Source organism: Camelus dromedarius, chromosome 10 (assembly GCF_036321535.1).
Source record: "Camelus dromedarius isolate mCamDro1 chromosome 10, mCamDro1.pat, whole genome shotgun sequence".
NCBI classification, from domain to species: Eukaryota; Metazoa; Chordata; class Mammalia; order Artiodactyla; family Camelidae; genus Camelus; species Camelus dromedarius.
Genome location: NC_087445.1, coordinates 20172100 through 20187244, shown reverse-complemented (window position 1 = coordinate 20187244; position 15145 = coordinate 20172100). Strand labels below are relative to the sequence as shown.

Here is a 15145-nt window from a genome sequence, read left to right as displayed (position 1 = left end):
GGAGGACCCCTTTTGAATATGGGCTCATAACAAAGTTGGCCGTAATCATCACTTAACCGCATTTCAGAGTTCGTTTATGTAATAGCTCTTGGTGTCGTGCCAGTGCAATTTTCTGAGAACTTCTGAGGAAAAGTCATGTGAAACAATTGGACTCTGATGAAACTATGGTTTCTAATGGACTAAAATTCTAAAAACAGAACCCAATTCTAGATGTTTGGTCCTTCATTGTTCTGGGAAATACTTGTATACTTTTCACTTCCTCCCACAGGCAGACTGGGAATTCTTCACAGTGAGTGTTGACTTCCCTCTACTGCCTGTTCCCACGAAGGCTCAGTGGACGCGGGCAGAGGGGGCTTACCTGTGGCATTATTCACGTTCTCCTGTGCTGGTGTTTGGGCCCTCCTTGAACCCCTCTTTCCAGACTTGAAGTCTGCTTGCCTAGGTGGTGTGTGTTTCTTCCTTCAGTCTCTTTTTTCAGAGAGGTGGAGCGATCTGGGGACTGTGATAGCTGTTGGTGAAGGGCTGTCCTTAAGCGGTGTACTGAGTCTGTGGGTCTGTCCTTCCGCGGTGACCTTTTTCATTAGTTGTAATTGATTCTAGGAATTGGATCCGTCTACTTCCATGCAACCCTTAGTTTCCTGGGTCAGATGCTTGATGAACTTGCAATCCTTTGGGTTCTGATGTGTGCTCTGGCCATGTGGTTCCCCAGAAGGTATCTACCAAAGATCTTTCGGAACGACAGGTAAGCTCTTACTAAATTTTTGCATTTACTACTAGGTTTGGCACTCACTATTATGACGTATGTATCAAGGAAACATCACACGCTACTGAGTCCAAACTCGTGATGAGCTTCTCGTATACTTGTTTAATATCCACTGATAAAAGAGGTAATTTTACTATGCTTGGGGAAGAATTTATCTGACATTAGGGACAAAAAGTCAAATATCTCCCTTATTTGATATGAGCAAAACTAGAAAGACTTTCAGTGAAAGAGAAAGGACTGAATGGTAGTTCAGAGACCTTTGATTTTCCGCTGTACCATCGCCTTGAGTCTAGCCCAGCTCTGCCAGTTTTATACGTTTCCAGTAGAATCCACACTAAGGAATTGGTTCTTGGAGCTGTAGATACTGCAGTTTTCAAATTTCATTGTTTTTGCTTCTGATGAGAGCTACACACACACACACATCTCCAGGCTGGAAACCAAGAATTTCAGGAAGGGCTGCACTTTAATATCCACTGTGTTATGCTTATATGATTATTGACCCAGCAACTCTTTTTTGAACACTTAGGATATACTATGAAGTTTTCTAGGCACTAGGATATAGCAGGTAAACAAAACAGCCAGGTCTCTGCCCTCGATGAGTTTACACTGAAGTTGGGGAAATTATGAATCAATAGACAACGTTAGGGTATGATAGTGCTATGATGAAAAATGAAGCTGGTAAGGGGCTAGTGGTGACTTGGGATGCTGATTTAGAGTTTGGTCAGGGAAGGTCTTCCTGAGGCAGGTTTATTAATTACTGAGGTAACAGAGGAGAGTTAGCATTATAAAGACGAGAAATGCTCCCAGAACATACCACCCACACAGTTCTCTGTACACTCTGTGTTTTGTTTAAACCCATATATGGATAAGCAATCTAAAAATGTGGATTCAATCAAGCAAGCTGTGTGTGCCCAGGGAAGAGCTATACTAGGAAAAATAAAAGACTTCATAACAGTTTTCCTGGGTACCCTGAATGGGAATAGGAGCCAGGCAGCTATTAAAGACGAGGCTGCTCTCCTTGGATGGAGGTGGAGGAGCATCCATGAAACACACTGGCTGCAAACAGCACACTGTAGAGCTGTGTGTGTAACACCCTTATTTTAGAATGAATGAACTAGCCTCTTTTTTGAGTATGTCTTTGTACATGCACAGAAGTGCCGGGGAGGATGAGGACAGCGACTGCTACCACTGGCTATTCTTAGGAATTGGGGTGGAGACAGAACTTTCACTTTTACCTTTAATCTGTACAGTTATACAGTTTTTTTTTTTAAACGAAGAGCACATGTTGATTTTTAATACCAGAATTTTAAATGAGGTAGGGAGAAAACATACTTCCATTTAGATTAGCTCTACGGCCTCCATCCTGGGCAGCAGGACTTGAATTAAGTAGTATTATCTCTGTGTGCCATTGAGCAGATAGCACCTCAAGGAGGTTGCTTATCAAAAAATGAGAGCGAGCGCGTGTGTGTGCTGCTTACTAGAAGTGAAAGGAAGGTGTTTCTGGGCTTAGCTGAAATGTGGTCTCCCTGGTGCTGAGACCTTCTCCAGAATGGAGGACGTACACTTTAGAGGCCCGAGGTAGCCTCATCCAACGTGCTGCTGGGTCTCGTTTCCTTGTTCAGCTTTAGGAGAATGACTGGGGGGTGATCAGAAAGCCTTGGGAGGTGGGGCTGGGGGAGGGCAATGGTGGAATTGGATGCCACTTGGCAGGGGCACGAGGTGGCTTTGCTGGTGGGACTTTTTAACATCCCTTACGTTTGCCTTGGTCTCAGGAGGTGCCCACTGGCCACCTCCATGCTCCCCCTGAGCACAGTACGTTAGGTTGAGACCTGAGGGACCACTTTGCTCTTAGATCTGATCATTCAAGTCCTGGGATCTGAGTGAGAAGTTGAAGATGTGGGAATAAGGGTTTTGTTTATTTGTTTGTGGTACTCCAGAGGCCTGGGTTTGAAATTCCATGGGACAGTTTGTAATATGTTCCTAGTAGAGAATCTTTTTCTTTTCTTGTTTCTTGAAGGTGGGAGCAGGAGAGAAGAAAATGGGGCAGTGCTGTAGTAAGTAAAGCTCACCAACTTTAATAATGAAGCACGCTGTGAGGCAAGGAGGGCTGTGACCCCCTAGGACTTATTTCTCTGGGGAAGATGTGACCCCTGTCTTCAGTTTGGGGGAAGTCCTTTGGAGGCACTGAGCACACTAGATATGTCCATATCCCTGGCTCTGGAGACTACCTGGGTTTGAATCCTAGCTTCCCTGCTTACTAACTATATAACTTGTCTTGACTTTTTTTGGTGGGGGAAGGTAATTAGGTTTGTTTTTAATGCGCTCTACCACTGAGCCGTACCTACCCTCGCCCCTGTCTTGACTCTTCTACTTTCTATTTCCTTATCTGTAGAATTAGGCATAATAATTGTGTTCACCTCAAGGTTCTTGTGAGCTGACCCTGCAGAGGACTTCCTGTAGTACTGAGCACATGGTGGGGCGCTCCGTCCGAGGGAGCTGTCGTTACTACCAACTGCACGTGGAGATTTCCGCCTGGCATTTCTGAGATATGCATACATGTTGAAGGAGAGAATGAACATTGATGATCTTAATGAGCAAAGAAAGAAAAAGTCCATCTTACAGGAAAAATAGCTCACTCTAAATAAGGATTTCAAGTCTGTTTGTCTGCTTTCAATTTTCTGGTAACGAGGAGAACAAGGCAAGCAGGCCAGACCCCTTTGTGTGGGCCTCCCCGCCAGGGACGCGGGGGCAGGCGCCAGCTCTGCAGTGGAATGGCGGGCCAGGCCAAGGAGTTCAGGTCAAAAGCAGGATTTCTGGAGACTGGGGATTGTGTGGTTTAGCTGCCTGACTTACAAGATTGTTAAGATTTCTGTGTGTGTGTAAGATCTAGACTTTGCCAGAGTATTTCTAAAAACATATTAGGAGTAGTTCCAGTGTGAGATTTCTGGAGAAGGGAGGGTAGAATATGGTGACTAAGTGACTTTGGATCAGACAAATATGGATTTGAATAACAGTCCCCCTTTTTTTTTTTAAGCTCTGATACGTCGTTTTACTCATCTGTAAAATGGGGATAGTAAAAGTGTCTACCTCAGGGGGTTAGAAGTATATGGGAATATCCTGAAGTGTGTAGTATAGTGTCTTACTGAGTAAAGACTGAAGTGCTAGTAGTTACTATGAATGGCTAATTCGGATAAGTATTTTGCAGGTAAGGCTGCCTAGAACAGCAGGGAAATTAATAAGATTCACTATGTAAATAGGAGTAATTGGTGGGATTTTTAAAAAGCGGCTTTATTTCACTTTGCCTATAATGTCCTAAGAATTGTCAGGATATACACTCAGCTGTTCATGAGAATAGATAGTTTGAGATTTTTGTTTTGAGAAAAAAAACAAGGACTATTATAGGCTAATTGTATCCATTTTCTGAAGAATTTATTCTGCTGTGACTTTTATGATTTTGCCTCCACAAAATCTAGGGACAGCCCTCACTTGGTGGTCCAGGTCAGTTTTTGAATCCCGAGTAGCAAGGTTGCAGGCTGGGGTCGGCCCGATCTGCTCTCACTCTGGCTGGTTGGCTTGGGGCCACCACCTTAGCCTCTCTGGGCCGTATCAGTTCCTTACTTATAAAATGACAGGGGTGGACCTTCCAGGACCAAATGCTGGAGTCCTGTGAATATCAGGGGCTTGTTCTAAATAGGTTATGTTTGAGCCCTCGTTGGTGAAGCCGCCTTCCAGAAGCACTTACCTCTACACCCTCCGGGGAGCGGAGGGGAGGTGTCTGCCCATGTTCCCCTCAAAGAAAGCATGTTTGGTCAGGCTTGCTGCCTTTGAACTCTTTGGCAGGACTATACAGAGCCCATGGCGACTGCAGCACCGGCTCAGTCAGCTTTGCCCTGAGTGTGATATAATCAGCGATGTTATTATTTAAAATGATGTTTAATCTCAAGTGATGGTCATGATAGCAGTAATAGTGGATTTTACTAGCACACGCCACGTACCAGGCACTTGTGAGAATACCACGAGGCAGGTGTCTTGATTCCCATGTGGAAAATCTGAAGCTCGGGGAGTTAGTGGCTTGCCAGAGATCCCACAGCTAACTAAGTGATGGAGGCAGAACGTGAACATACGTGGGTCTCGCTGGAATCTCTGGGCTTCAGTCACTGTCGTTCTCACTATCCTGTGTCTGCATCTTAAACTCTTGGTTACAGGGCCGTGATGCAATTGGGACGTATCTGATTGTATGTTTAATAAGGCCAACAAGCCGTGACATGTGTCATAGAACCTCAAACCCAGTGCTGGAGTTACTATGGGTCCCCAAGGGCCATGCACATGACAGGAGTTGGGGCTGTGTGAGGCTGTCATCCCCAGGCTGAGCCACAGACTTATCTGGTAGCTGAAGGATGCCCACCAAGGGCAGGAGAAGAAACACGATTCTCCTGAGGATTTGCTGCCTGGCTCCTTTCCCATACATTTTTCCCTTCTGGTCAAAGTTCAGGGCTACAATTCCTGTTCTTTCCAGGCAGAAAGCTGGCAGCTTGATCAATGATTTCCTGTGCCTTGATGATAAATGGTTTTCCTCTTTAAGAGATACATTTGTGTTTTGAAGGTTTCAATGCACTTTGATTTCTTTATAACGGAATTTCATTCAGATGAGCTTCCTAACTGTCACCCGATCCAGGGCTCTTGGCCAAAGTAAATTGTGCTAATGAGGAATAACAGAAACTTCAGGAAAATCATGTGCTCCTAAATTTCAGCCATGGATATGGCCTTAGAGGTCATCTAGTCCAGACTTTTCATTTTATAGATAAGGAAATGGAGTCCCAGGGAGGGAAGGAGGAGCGTGTCCAGGATCACGTCGCCACTTCTGGCTCTTTCTACCGAAAGCACCTTCACCAAAGGGTGTCAGGATGGTATCAACTGTTTTTCTAAGATTTGTCACATCAAAAAGTTAACACAAAATTCCAGTGCGTAGTAGACTGGGTTGTCAGTATACAGACACTAGAATTTAAGACTTCCACTTTTGTGTGCTGGACACAGAGGACATTATTTTCTTTCAGACTGGGAAGTTTCATGGTTTGTAGATGGTCTTTGTTTTTCTGATAAAAGTCGTACCTGTTCACCGTGTAGAACAGGGGCTAGCTGACTGCATTCTTCGGCCACATGGGTCCCTTGCCTGTTTTTGCAAATCAAGTTTTATTGGGGCACAGCCATGCCCTTTCGCTTATTTACTGTCTACAGTGGCAGAGTTGATAGTTGTGACAGAGACCATAGGACCTGCAAAACCTAAAATATTTACTATCTGACTCTTTATCATGCTGTAAAAGATCTGAAAAAAAATAAAATAAAATAAAGGAAGGTTCCACTAAGAAAACAAGTATCCTTATCTCCCCCTTAGGTTGATTCTAATTTTGCAGTTTTCATGGCTAAATATTTTGAAATTTTCTAACAATCAAATCTGAAGGATACATTCCTAGAATCACTGAGCCAGTGAGAATGGTGTTTAGACTCCTGGTACTTGGTGCAGAATTTCTCTTCACCAGTGCCTGTACTTTGCCAGCGTTCAACAAACAAACAAGGTCTCCTTTGCTAATGGTTTTGGTCTGCTTTGACCCACGTAGGGGCAGGTTCAAGGCGGTGGTCTGCGTCCTGTCTGCCGTTACAACATGCCTGGCGTTCGTCAAGCCCGCCATCAACAACATCTCTCTGATGACCCTGGGCGTCCCTTGCACTGCGCTGCTCATTGCAGAGCTAAGGAGGTGGGTGCAGCTCTTCCTGCCTGGCCCTGGGATAGCAGCACAGCAGCTCCTGCTTCTTTGATTGCCTTTGAGTGTGGAAGAGGAGTTACCCTCCAAAGAATTAGTTCCTGACTATTGGATTGGAATCAAGTTGGATGGTTTTGTTCCAAGTGTTAATGATCTCATTTTCGGAAAGCGGGGCGCAGCTGTTTAGTGGATGCAGTGCGTCCCAGTGATCCAAAAGTAGCTTAGCAAGGACGTCTCCAGGACCTGGTGAGTGCCTCGACCCAGCTGCCTAGACTTAATTTTGTAGAAAGGAGAAGAGACATGTTCATATGACAAGAATAAGGAGGAAAGAAATGAATGTCTACAAAGCAACATTGCTACTTTCTGAGGCTCAGTTTCTCGTTTACAATCTATCAGGTAAAGCCTTTGCTATTTGCATAAGCACTTTCCCTTGTGAAGTTGTATGCTCAGAGTTCAGGATGATATCTAGAAATATTTTAGTTTAGCTCTTGTGAGTATATGACCAACTTCTTCTAGCCCCAACTAAAACACATCTAACACTGCACTTACTGTAATAATCCTCTTTGAAAATGCTTCTTTTTCTTTGCACGCCCTTTTAGAAATGCATTTGAATTGATGACTCATTGTCACGGACATAGGTGGTCTTAAATGAAGTCTTATTATTTATCCCCCTTCGTGAGAGTTTCTCTGTGTTATGTGTTATCAGCTTTCTCTCAGTCTTCGTTTTGATTGGAGACATGTATTTATTTGCTTCCGTTGCTTTTTGCCTCTGGGGTTTGTTCTGATTGTCAGCAACACCAGGCAGGGTCAAAGGTGGTTGAAGAGGTATTTAAAGTTGTTGGCTGTCATGGAAGGACTCTGTCATGTCTTGTCTTATTGGGTTCTCTGAATAGTCTTCAAGAACCGGGGAAGGAAGAGACCCATTTCAGAACACTGACAGAACTTGAAGCTCTTTGGAAAAGAATTAAATTGCTCATAAAGACATCTGAAATGGATTTGTAACCTCAGTCCAGCGGTGATAGCTGATATTAGGCCTGATGTGAATGGAATGTTCTGAACTTAGCTATGCTTCTTGAGAATTCACTGCAATCTAGTTTCATTTTATTTTATTTTTTTGTGGGGGAGGTAATTAGATTTATATACTTTTTAATGGAGGTACTGGGGTTGAACCCAGGACCTGGTGCCTGCCAAGGAGGCACTCTGCCACTGAGCTATACCCTCCCCCTAATCTAGTTTCATTTTAACTCCTGAGTCTAATAATCTGTTTTAGCCTATAATTGTGTTAAATAACTTAAGGAAAGGGAAACTTTTAAATTCCTATTATCTGCATAAGAACAAATGGGGAAGGACCCGTGGTTAGGGCAGATGACTTTACAGGTGAAATTCTGCTTCACAGTTGTGATCTCTAAGCAGGGAAAAATATCTTCCCTTAATACACTATCTTTTTAAGTAATTATAAAGGAAGCAATTTCTGTTCCATACTTAAAATCTTTGCTCCTGGAAAGCTGGTCATCACAACAGTGAATTTGTCCTTATCATGACATTAGCCAACTGCAGCATCATGGGAACATCCCTCCTTCCATCTAGGGTCAGTCTTTCTCCCTAGTGAGGATTCCCTCCATTCTCCTGTGCCTGCTTTACTCTTGTGAGTTGTCTACCATGTCACCCTCCCTCTCCAGACGATCCTCCTATTAGCCTGGAAAAACATTTGTCTCTCTCATCTTCTCTAACACCCAGCCTGGGCTCAGTCACATTATTTCCAGCCACTACCCTTCCTCTCTCGTATGTCACCGCCACGATTCTTTAAAAGTTGTCTCCATCCCTCACCTCTCCTTTCCTCTAAAAGCCACTCCCGTCTGGCTCCTGCCCCGACTTTGATACCCAAACCCCTCTTGATTGTACATCCGATGATCATTTTTTGATCCTCCTGAATCTTACGTGTTGTTCTTTCAGCTGTTTGCACAATTCACCCCACCCCCCATCCTTGGAACGTTCTTTCCCATGATTCCTATGACACCACACCCTCCTGGGTTTCTGCCAAGTCTGTCTCCTCTTCAGCCTGTCATGTCAGCTCCTTCTTCGTGTGTATGGATCCCATGAGGTGCACTGTCACCTCTCTGCTTTTCTCCCTCTGTCCTTCCCCCTGAAAGCTCTCATCTACCCCTGGCTTCAGTTCCTGTACAGATGTGAATAGCTCCCTGGCTCCTGCCTCCAGCCCAGCCCTTCCTTCCATCTCCACCACTGTGTATCTAGCTGCCTACCTGACCTCTCCAAGTCCATGTGCCACAGGCACCTCAAATCCAACTTTTCCAAACCCAGATTCTAGTTCTCACTCTCAAGATTTCCAGCTGCACCATTTACCCATTGGCTCCAGCCAAAAGTTTGGCTTCCTCTTCCTTCCCTGAGCCTCTCATCTGATCGCAGTCATTTTTTTTTTTTTTTACTGGTGGACATTGCAATTAAGATAAAGTTAAGAATCCTCCACGTGGCCCCCGCCCATGGATCTCTCCCACTGGAAACTCCCCTTCCGTTCCATCCTCCAGCCATTCTGACCACCCACGTCCCCCAGGGGCCTGGTTCCTTCAAGCCCCAGGTCTGTGTTCACGCTGTCCCTTCTTTCTGACTTGCCTGCTTGGTTCACTTCTCCTTATCATTCAGGTTTTAGCTCAACCATTTCTATGTTCTCATAGCACCTCAAACTTCTCCTTTACAGCCCCATCCTGACTGTAGTTAAAAGATTATTTGCACTGTTGTTTTGTTCAGTGTCTCCTTTGCGTGACATGACTCCATGTGGGCAGGGACAAGGCCTGCATTCACTGCTGTGTCCCGGTTCCGACCAGAGTCATGACAAGGAAGAAGGAGATGGCTGTTGGCCTGCTTTGATAACATTCCCAGACAAGAGGATGCTCTGCCACTCTTGGCATGTCCTTCCAGAACCTTCCCTGCTTGTCATCAGCAGTGATCTGCAACATCTCAGCTAAAGGTCTCTCATCCCAGCTCCCTCTGCTCAGAAGAAACAGGGGCGGGACTGGTTTTTCGCTTTCTGTTTCCCGTAAGCCTCATTCCTAGGGCTTGTTTCTAGTCTTTCTGTATTTTCACTGTCCTTACTAAACCTTCTCTCAGACCAAGAGGAAACAGATTTGATGACGACTTGGGGTCATGACCTGATGTTTTCTGAAATTTGTGTTGTCACATCACCAAGTGACTCAACCATGCTGAAAATATTTTGAAATAGACTTCTGCTCTGATTATAGGGGTCAATTTATCATTAAGGAAAACTCTGAGAACTACAAAGTGTAAATAAAAAAAGGAATGGCAGCCCCTTTCTCAGTTTTTCTATCCTAAAATAGGGCCCTGCTGTATATACAGGACCTTCATCCTGCTTTTTCCACTTAACCTCACACTGACACGGTGACGTAAGCCCTGAAAAGTGGGGATAAAACCTGGTGGGAGTGCGGGTTTGGATAAGCCCAAAGTTCATGTCAGCCTGGGCAGCAGCGTATAGCAGGACCCGGCCCTCTAGAATTAGAGGAAGGGACAGTGCCAGGTGCCTTGAGTCCCAGGCTCTACACGGCTTCGTAGGCGGCCGCCCCGCGCCTTCCGCGCCTCACGGCCTGTCCGCCTGTCCTGCCCCTACACAGCTCTGTGTCTGTGTGGTCCTTGAGTCAGACCTCCAAGGCTTAGTTAAACTAAGCTGATGTAGTTCTTGTGCCAGACTCATTATCTACGCATTTGTTAGTATTTCTTTTCGTCGGCGTTCATTTTCCCTTTTAAAATGGCAAGGCAAGAGGCTGCTGTTGTGCCTTTTACAGTGCCCAGGGCGGATTCTGAAAATGTGGTACCCAGTCACTATGGTTACTGTGTTTTTCCTTTAATCTAAAAAGTGTCCTGTCCAGAACACTAGAATCCAATTAAAATCGTCCTTTACTTCCTCATTATCTATTCATTTAGCAAGCCTCTTTTTCAGTGCCTGTTCTGGGCACTGCATATACATGATAAGGAAAAACAGGTACAGGTCCCACTCTCATTGGTCTTATAGTCTAGTTGGATACTGGATGCTAAACAGTTACACAAGCAAACAGTTTTAGCTTGTGATGAGTGTTGAGAAAAATGACAGGGCATCAGGAGAGAACGTGACGGGGAGTGAGATGGTGCTGGGGGCTGTCAGAGAATGTCTATTTGAGAAAATGCTCTTGAAGCCAAGACCTGCAGAGATGGAAAGATGGGCGGAGGGGGGGGACGTGGGTCTGAGGACGAGCCCTGCGGAGTCGGGTGTGCTGAGGAGAAAAATGGACATTGTTCATCTCTTTGTTTTAGTCACTAAACCGGAGAGTATACCACAGGCCTCTATGAATTCTTTCAAGGAAGCTGCCCAGGGCTGCGTTCAGCCCTCCTGGCTACGGGGTTTGCTGGTGTGCCTTCTGAGGTCCTTTTGACCTGCTGTCCATCTTGTTTTCACTGATGCTTTTGCTGATGTTTCTGTCAGGAAGCTGGAAAGGTGCCAGCAAGTCAGGCTTCTGACACCGTTTATTTGTTCAACAATAAACCTTGGGTGCAGATGTTACGCTGGACCCTGAGGCCTTAGAGCGAGTGATCTGTTGGGGAAAGAGACCCTCAGGGAAGGTTTAGAAGGACCTTCAGCCACCAACTGCCTCTGGGCATTTCTCCCCGGAGAAATAGAAGTCGCCCACTTAGAGAGCAGTTTGGTAACAAGGAAAGAAAATGGCAGTTGAAATTTCCTTTGAGCTGTTGGGAATTGTTTCCGAAGCACATTTTGTCCCAGGGTATGTCAGAGCTCATCCCTTCATTCAGGCAATAGTGAGAGCCTTCTGTGTGCCTGGCGCTGTTCCAGGGGCTGGAGGTGCAGCAGCGAGCAGCTTACGGGCTGGTGGGGGAGACAGGCCATAAACAGAGAACTAAAACAGAGGATGTCAGAGGGGCTATAAGGGCTACAGAGAAAAGCAGAGGAAGGAAGGTGATAGCGAGGGCCGCCTAGTGGCTGGAGAGGGCTGGTGCAGCTGTTAAAGGCAGGGATCGTCACAGGGCTTACAAGTGACGCTGGGCAAAGACCTGGACATGGTGAGCTGTGTCTTATCCAGGAACAGCATTCCAGGTTGTAGGAACAGCAAATGCTAAGGCCTGGAGGAACATACTTGGATATTTGAGGGATAGCAAAGGTCCCTGGGGGGTGATGAGCAGAGGCAGCAAGGGGCAGAGTATAAAGGAGGCGGGTGGAGGGCACAGGAGACTCCAGCACACTGGGGCCTCGTGGCTCCGTGAGCACTATGGCTTTTCCCTGGGAAAAGGGGAGACGTGGGAGGCTCTGGGGCAGAGTGTTGAGAGGTGACGAGGAGCAAGGGCGGCCGGAGGTGACTGCCGTAACTCAGGAAGAGATGCTGGTGGCTTGGATGCAAGTGGAGATGATAGGAAGAGGTTGGATTTGGGATGTATTTGGAAGGTAGAGCTGATGGGTTGGATGTGGGATGTGTGAGAAACAGAACGACTGGAAGATTCTTGGCCTGAGCATCTGAAAGCACGGACTGACCTTTCCCTGAGAGGGTGGGGAGCAAACAGGATTTGGGCAGAAGGAAGGATCTGGAGTTCGAGGTAGACACGTTACATTTAGATCAGTGTGGGACATCAGGCGGACATGTCAAGATGTGACATGTGGTGTGTGAGTCTGCAGTCAGGGAGAGGCCTGGGTGAGGAGTGCGGCTTTGTGAACCACTGGGGTCCATGTGCTGTCTACATCCATCAGCACAGGGGGTGACGGGATGGCAGGTGGGAAGCCCAGTGCCAAGGGCCCGGGAGGTGTGAGGAACCGGAGAAGAAGTGGCCAGCGAGGCCGGAGGAGAGCAGGACTGACGCCAGCTCTTCTCTGTATCCCCGGGCAGGTGCGACAACGTGCGTGTATTTAAGCTGGGCCTCTTCTCCGGCCTCTGGTGGACCCTCGCCCTCTTCTGCTGGATCAGTGACCGGGCCTTCTGTGAGCTGCTGTCGTCCGTCCACTTTCCCTACCTGCACTGCGTGTGGTGAGCCCGGCCCTAGGGTTGGGGGTGGGAGGGGTGGTGATGAGGCGCGGTCTACACTGGCTGTGGGCTCTGACCCCCCTGCAGGGTGCACAGGTGTGCACAGGGATGGAGCAGAGCCTGGGTGCCTGCTCTCCTCACATAGACTGTCAGACGTTTCAGAAGCAGCAGAAAGTTTTGTCAAAAGCAGGAGCAGCCCCGGGGAGCTGGCTTCGTCAGAGCAAAACGACCTGGTTGGTTGTGCTTCACGTTGGCGGTCTCTCACCTCCGGCTCCATCATTAAAGCAGAAAGGAGCTGGAAAACCAACTCCGTAACCTGAGCTCTAGCTAGATCTCCAGGGTAGGGGGGGATGGGGGAGGCTGGGGACAGATGTGACGTGGGGGCAGGATGGTCCCCGAGAGGAAGCAAGTACGCCTTTTGGGCCTGAGTAACGGGGGAAGGCATGGGCCTCACAGGTCACCTAGGGACAGTCTCACCCACTCATCTGATGGGTGGAGACAGAAACCCTGGGAAGTAAGGTGAGTTGTTCAGCGTCACCCCACCCCCACCTAGTTACATAAAACCAGCCTTGGAGCTGGTTTAGAGAATTAGAGCATGTATAGTTTAGAAGGCTCAGGATACACTATTAGGTTAAAAAAGTGAAGGTTACAAAACTGCATGCAGAATCCTATATACAGAGAGCCGAGGAGGAAACTGAATGGCTTTCTTCCTGGGAACCACTTCTGCTCCAAACCCAGCGTCATCTCTCCCTCTCTGTCCTCCAGGACTTCTGATTGCAAAAGGTATGAAGGAACAAGAGCAAATCTGCTTTAGAATGTTCCTTGTAAATTGAGAGCACTCAGGGAGGAATTTTAGTGGTAGAGTTGGAAAAACTTGATTAGATCCAGATTCAGAAGAAGCTTAACGTCTACCAGGAGATGCCTAAAACTTTGCCATTTGGAAGAGTTCCCTGGAATTCCCCTGGATGTTTGACCTTGTATATTATCTACCATGAGATCCAGGCTGCTCTCAGTTTAAGACTTGGGGACTTCCAGATCTGTTTGCAAAGGACAAGACAAAATGAAACAGCACAATGGGGATTCCACCTCAGAACCCACCTGTTGCCTAATATTTCTTAGGTTCAACCTTGACTCCCATTAGTGTATTTATACACTTAATACATTTTAGTTATAATTTACAGATAAGAAAATGCACATATTTCAAGTGTGTACTTTGGTAAGTTTTGATAAATGTATCCACCTAAGTAAATGGAACCTCCTTCAAGCTAGAGTACGTTTTCAAATTGATCCAAGTTCCCTGATCACACTAGTGATGTAAGTACAATTCAGAAGTAGGCTTGTAACTGGCTCAAACATAGATTGTTTTTAAATCTGGTGCACATATTGTTTGTTTGGTCCCATTTATAAAGTGACATTTATTTCTTTATTATAACACATTTAAACAGGGAAGTGTAGAAAGAGAGGCTTTCATAATTCTGTCCAAAGAGAGAATTGTTAACAGCCTGAAGTATATCCTTACATGTGTTTTATATATATTTCTCGAATTTTACTTTTTAAAAACAAAAATAGCATCATCCTGTACATGATGCAGACTGGTCCTTCTTGTGTTGTTTAAACCAAATACTAGATCACAGACAACTTTCCTCAGCAACGTGTACATGTTATCTTCATCAACCTGTGTCATTTTACAATATGGATGCTTTGTAATTCATTTAACCAACCTCTCTGTTAATGGATATTTAGGTTACTTTTCACTTTTTACAAACAATTAATAGTGAACATCTCTATTTGTTCACATGCCTGAATGTTTCCTTAGGTTATAAAAATTTTATAACCTTTTAGGTTATAAAAGTTTGCCAAATCCAAAGATATTATACTAATTAATACTTTTTACTACAGTCATAAGATAGTGTAGCTAAAAGGCACTTTCACATATACTGGATATTATTAATTTTAAAGACCTTTGTTACTAGTTGAAAAAAATTCTGTTTTTTTGTCTTTTAAAAAATTAGTATTATTGGGCATATTTTCAAATATAAATTTACTGTATCTTTCCTCTTTTAAATTGTGCCTTTTAAGTTTCTTTGTCATCCCTGTGGAGTGTTTTTTTAAAAATTTATATCCAGCACCTAGTGCCTGACACGTAGTAGACAGTCATTATTACGTACAAGCATTTTCCAAAGTACAGAGAGTAATACATGGAGCCCCCAGGTAGGCAACACCTAGCTTCAGTATCATCTGCTTGAGGCCAACCTCGTTCATGCCACCCTCAACCACTACCCACCCCTACCCTCATTATTGCAAAGCAAATCCCCAACATCCTATGAAGTGATTTCCTTTTTAGGGTTGTTTGTAATATAGGGATTTTAGCTCTGTCATATGGTGCAAATATTTCACCCCAGTTTCCCATTCATCTTTCAGTGTGTTCATGATATTTTGTGCCATACCGGTTGTAAACTTTCATGTCCTCCCATCTGTCAATCTTTGCTCTAGGTTTTTTTCCTCCCTTCTGCATGCATTACAGTATGGCTGACACCCCTTAAATGACACATCTCAGCTAAGTAAACTGGTAGCACACCTCCAACCATCTTTAT

General features: G+C 45.4%; 1 protein-coding gene across 6 annotated transcripts in view; it reads left to right on the top strand.

Annotated features, from left to right (window-relative positions):
- Window positions 1-15145, top strand: part of ACER2 (alkaline ceramidase 2) — a 43253-nt gene that overhangs the window by 7416 nt on the left and 20692 nt on the right. For 4 of the 6 annotated variants that reach the window (XM_064490173.1, XM_064490174.1, XM_031449639.2 and 1 more), the window contains 3 exons: window positions 601-742; window positions 6379-6516; window positions 12417-12554. In XM_064490173.1, the coding sequence (XP_064346243.1) occupies window positions 601-742; window positions 6379-6516; window positions 12417-12554 (418 nt within the window). The remainder of the gene's footprint in view (window positions 1-600; window positions 743-6378; window positions 6517-12416; window positions 12555-15145) is intronic. The other 2 variants (XM_031449641.2, XM_064490172.1) reach the window with 1 other exon arrangement.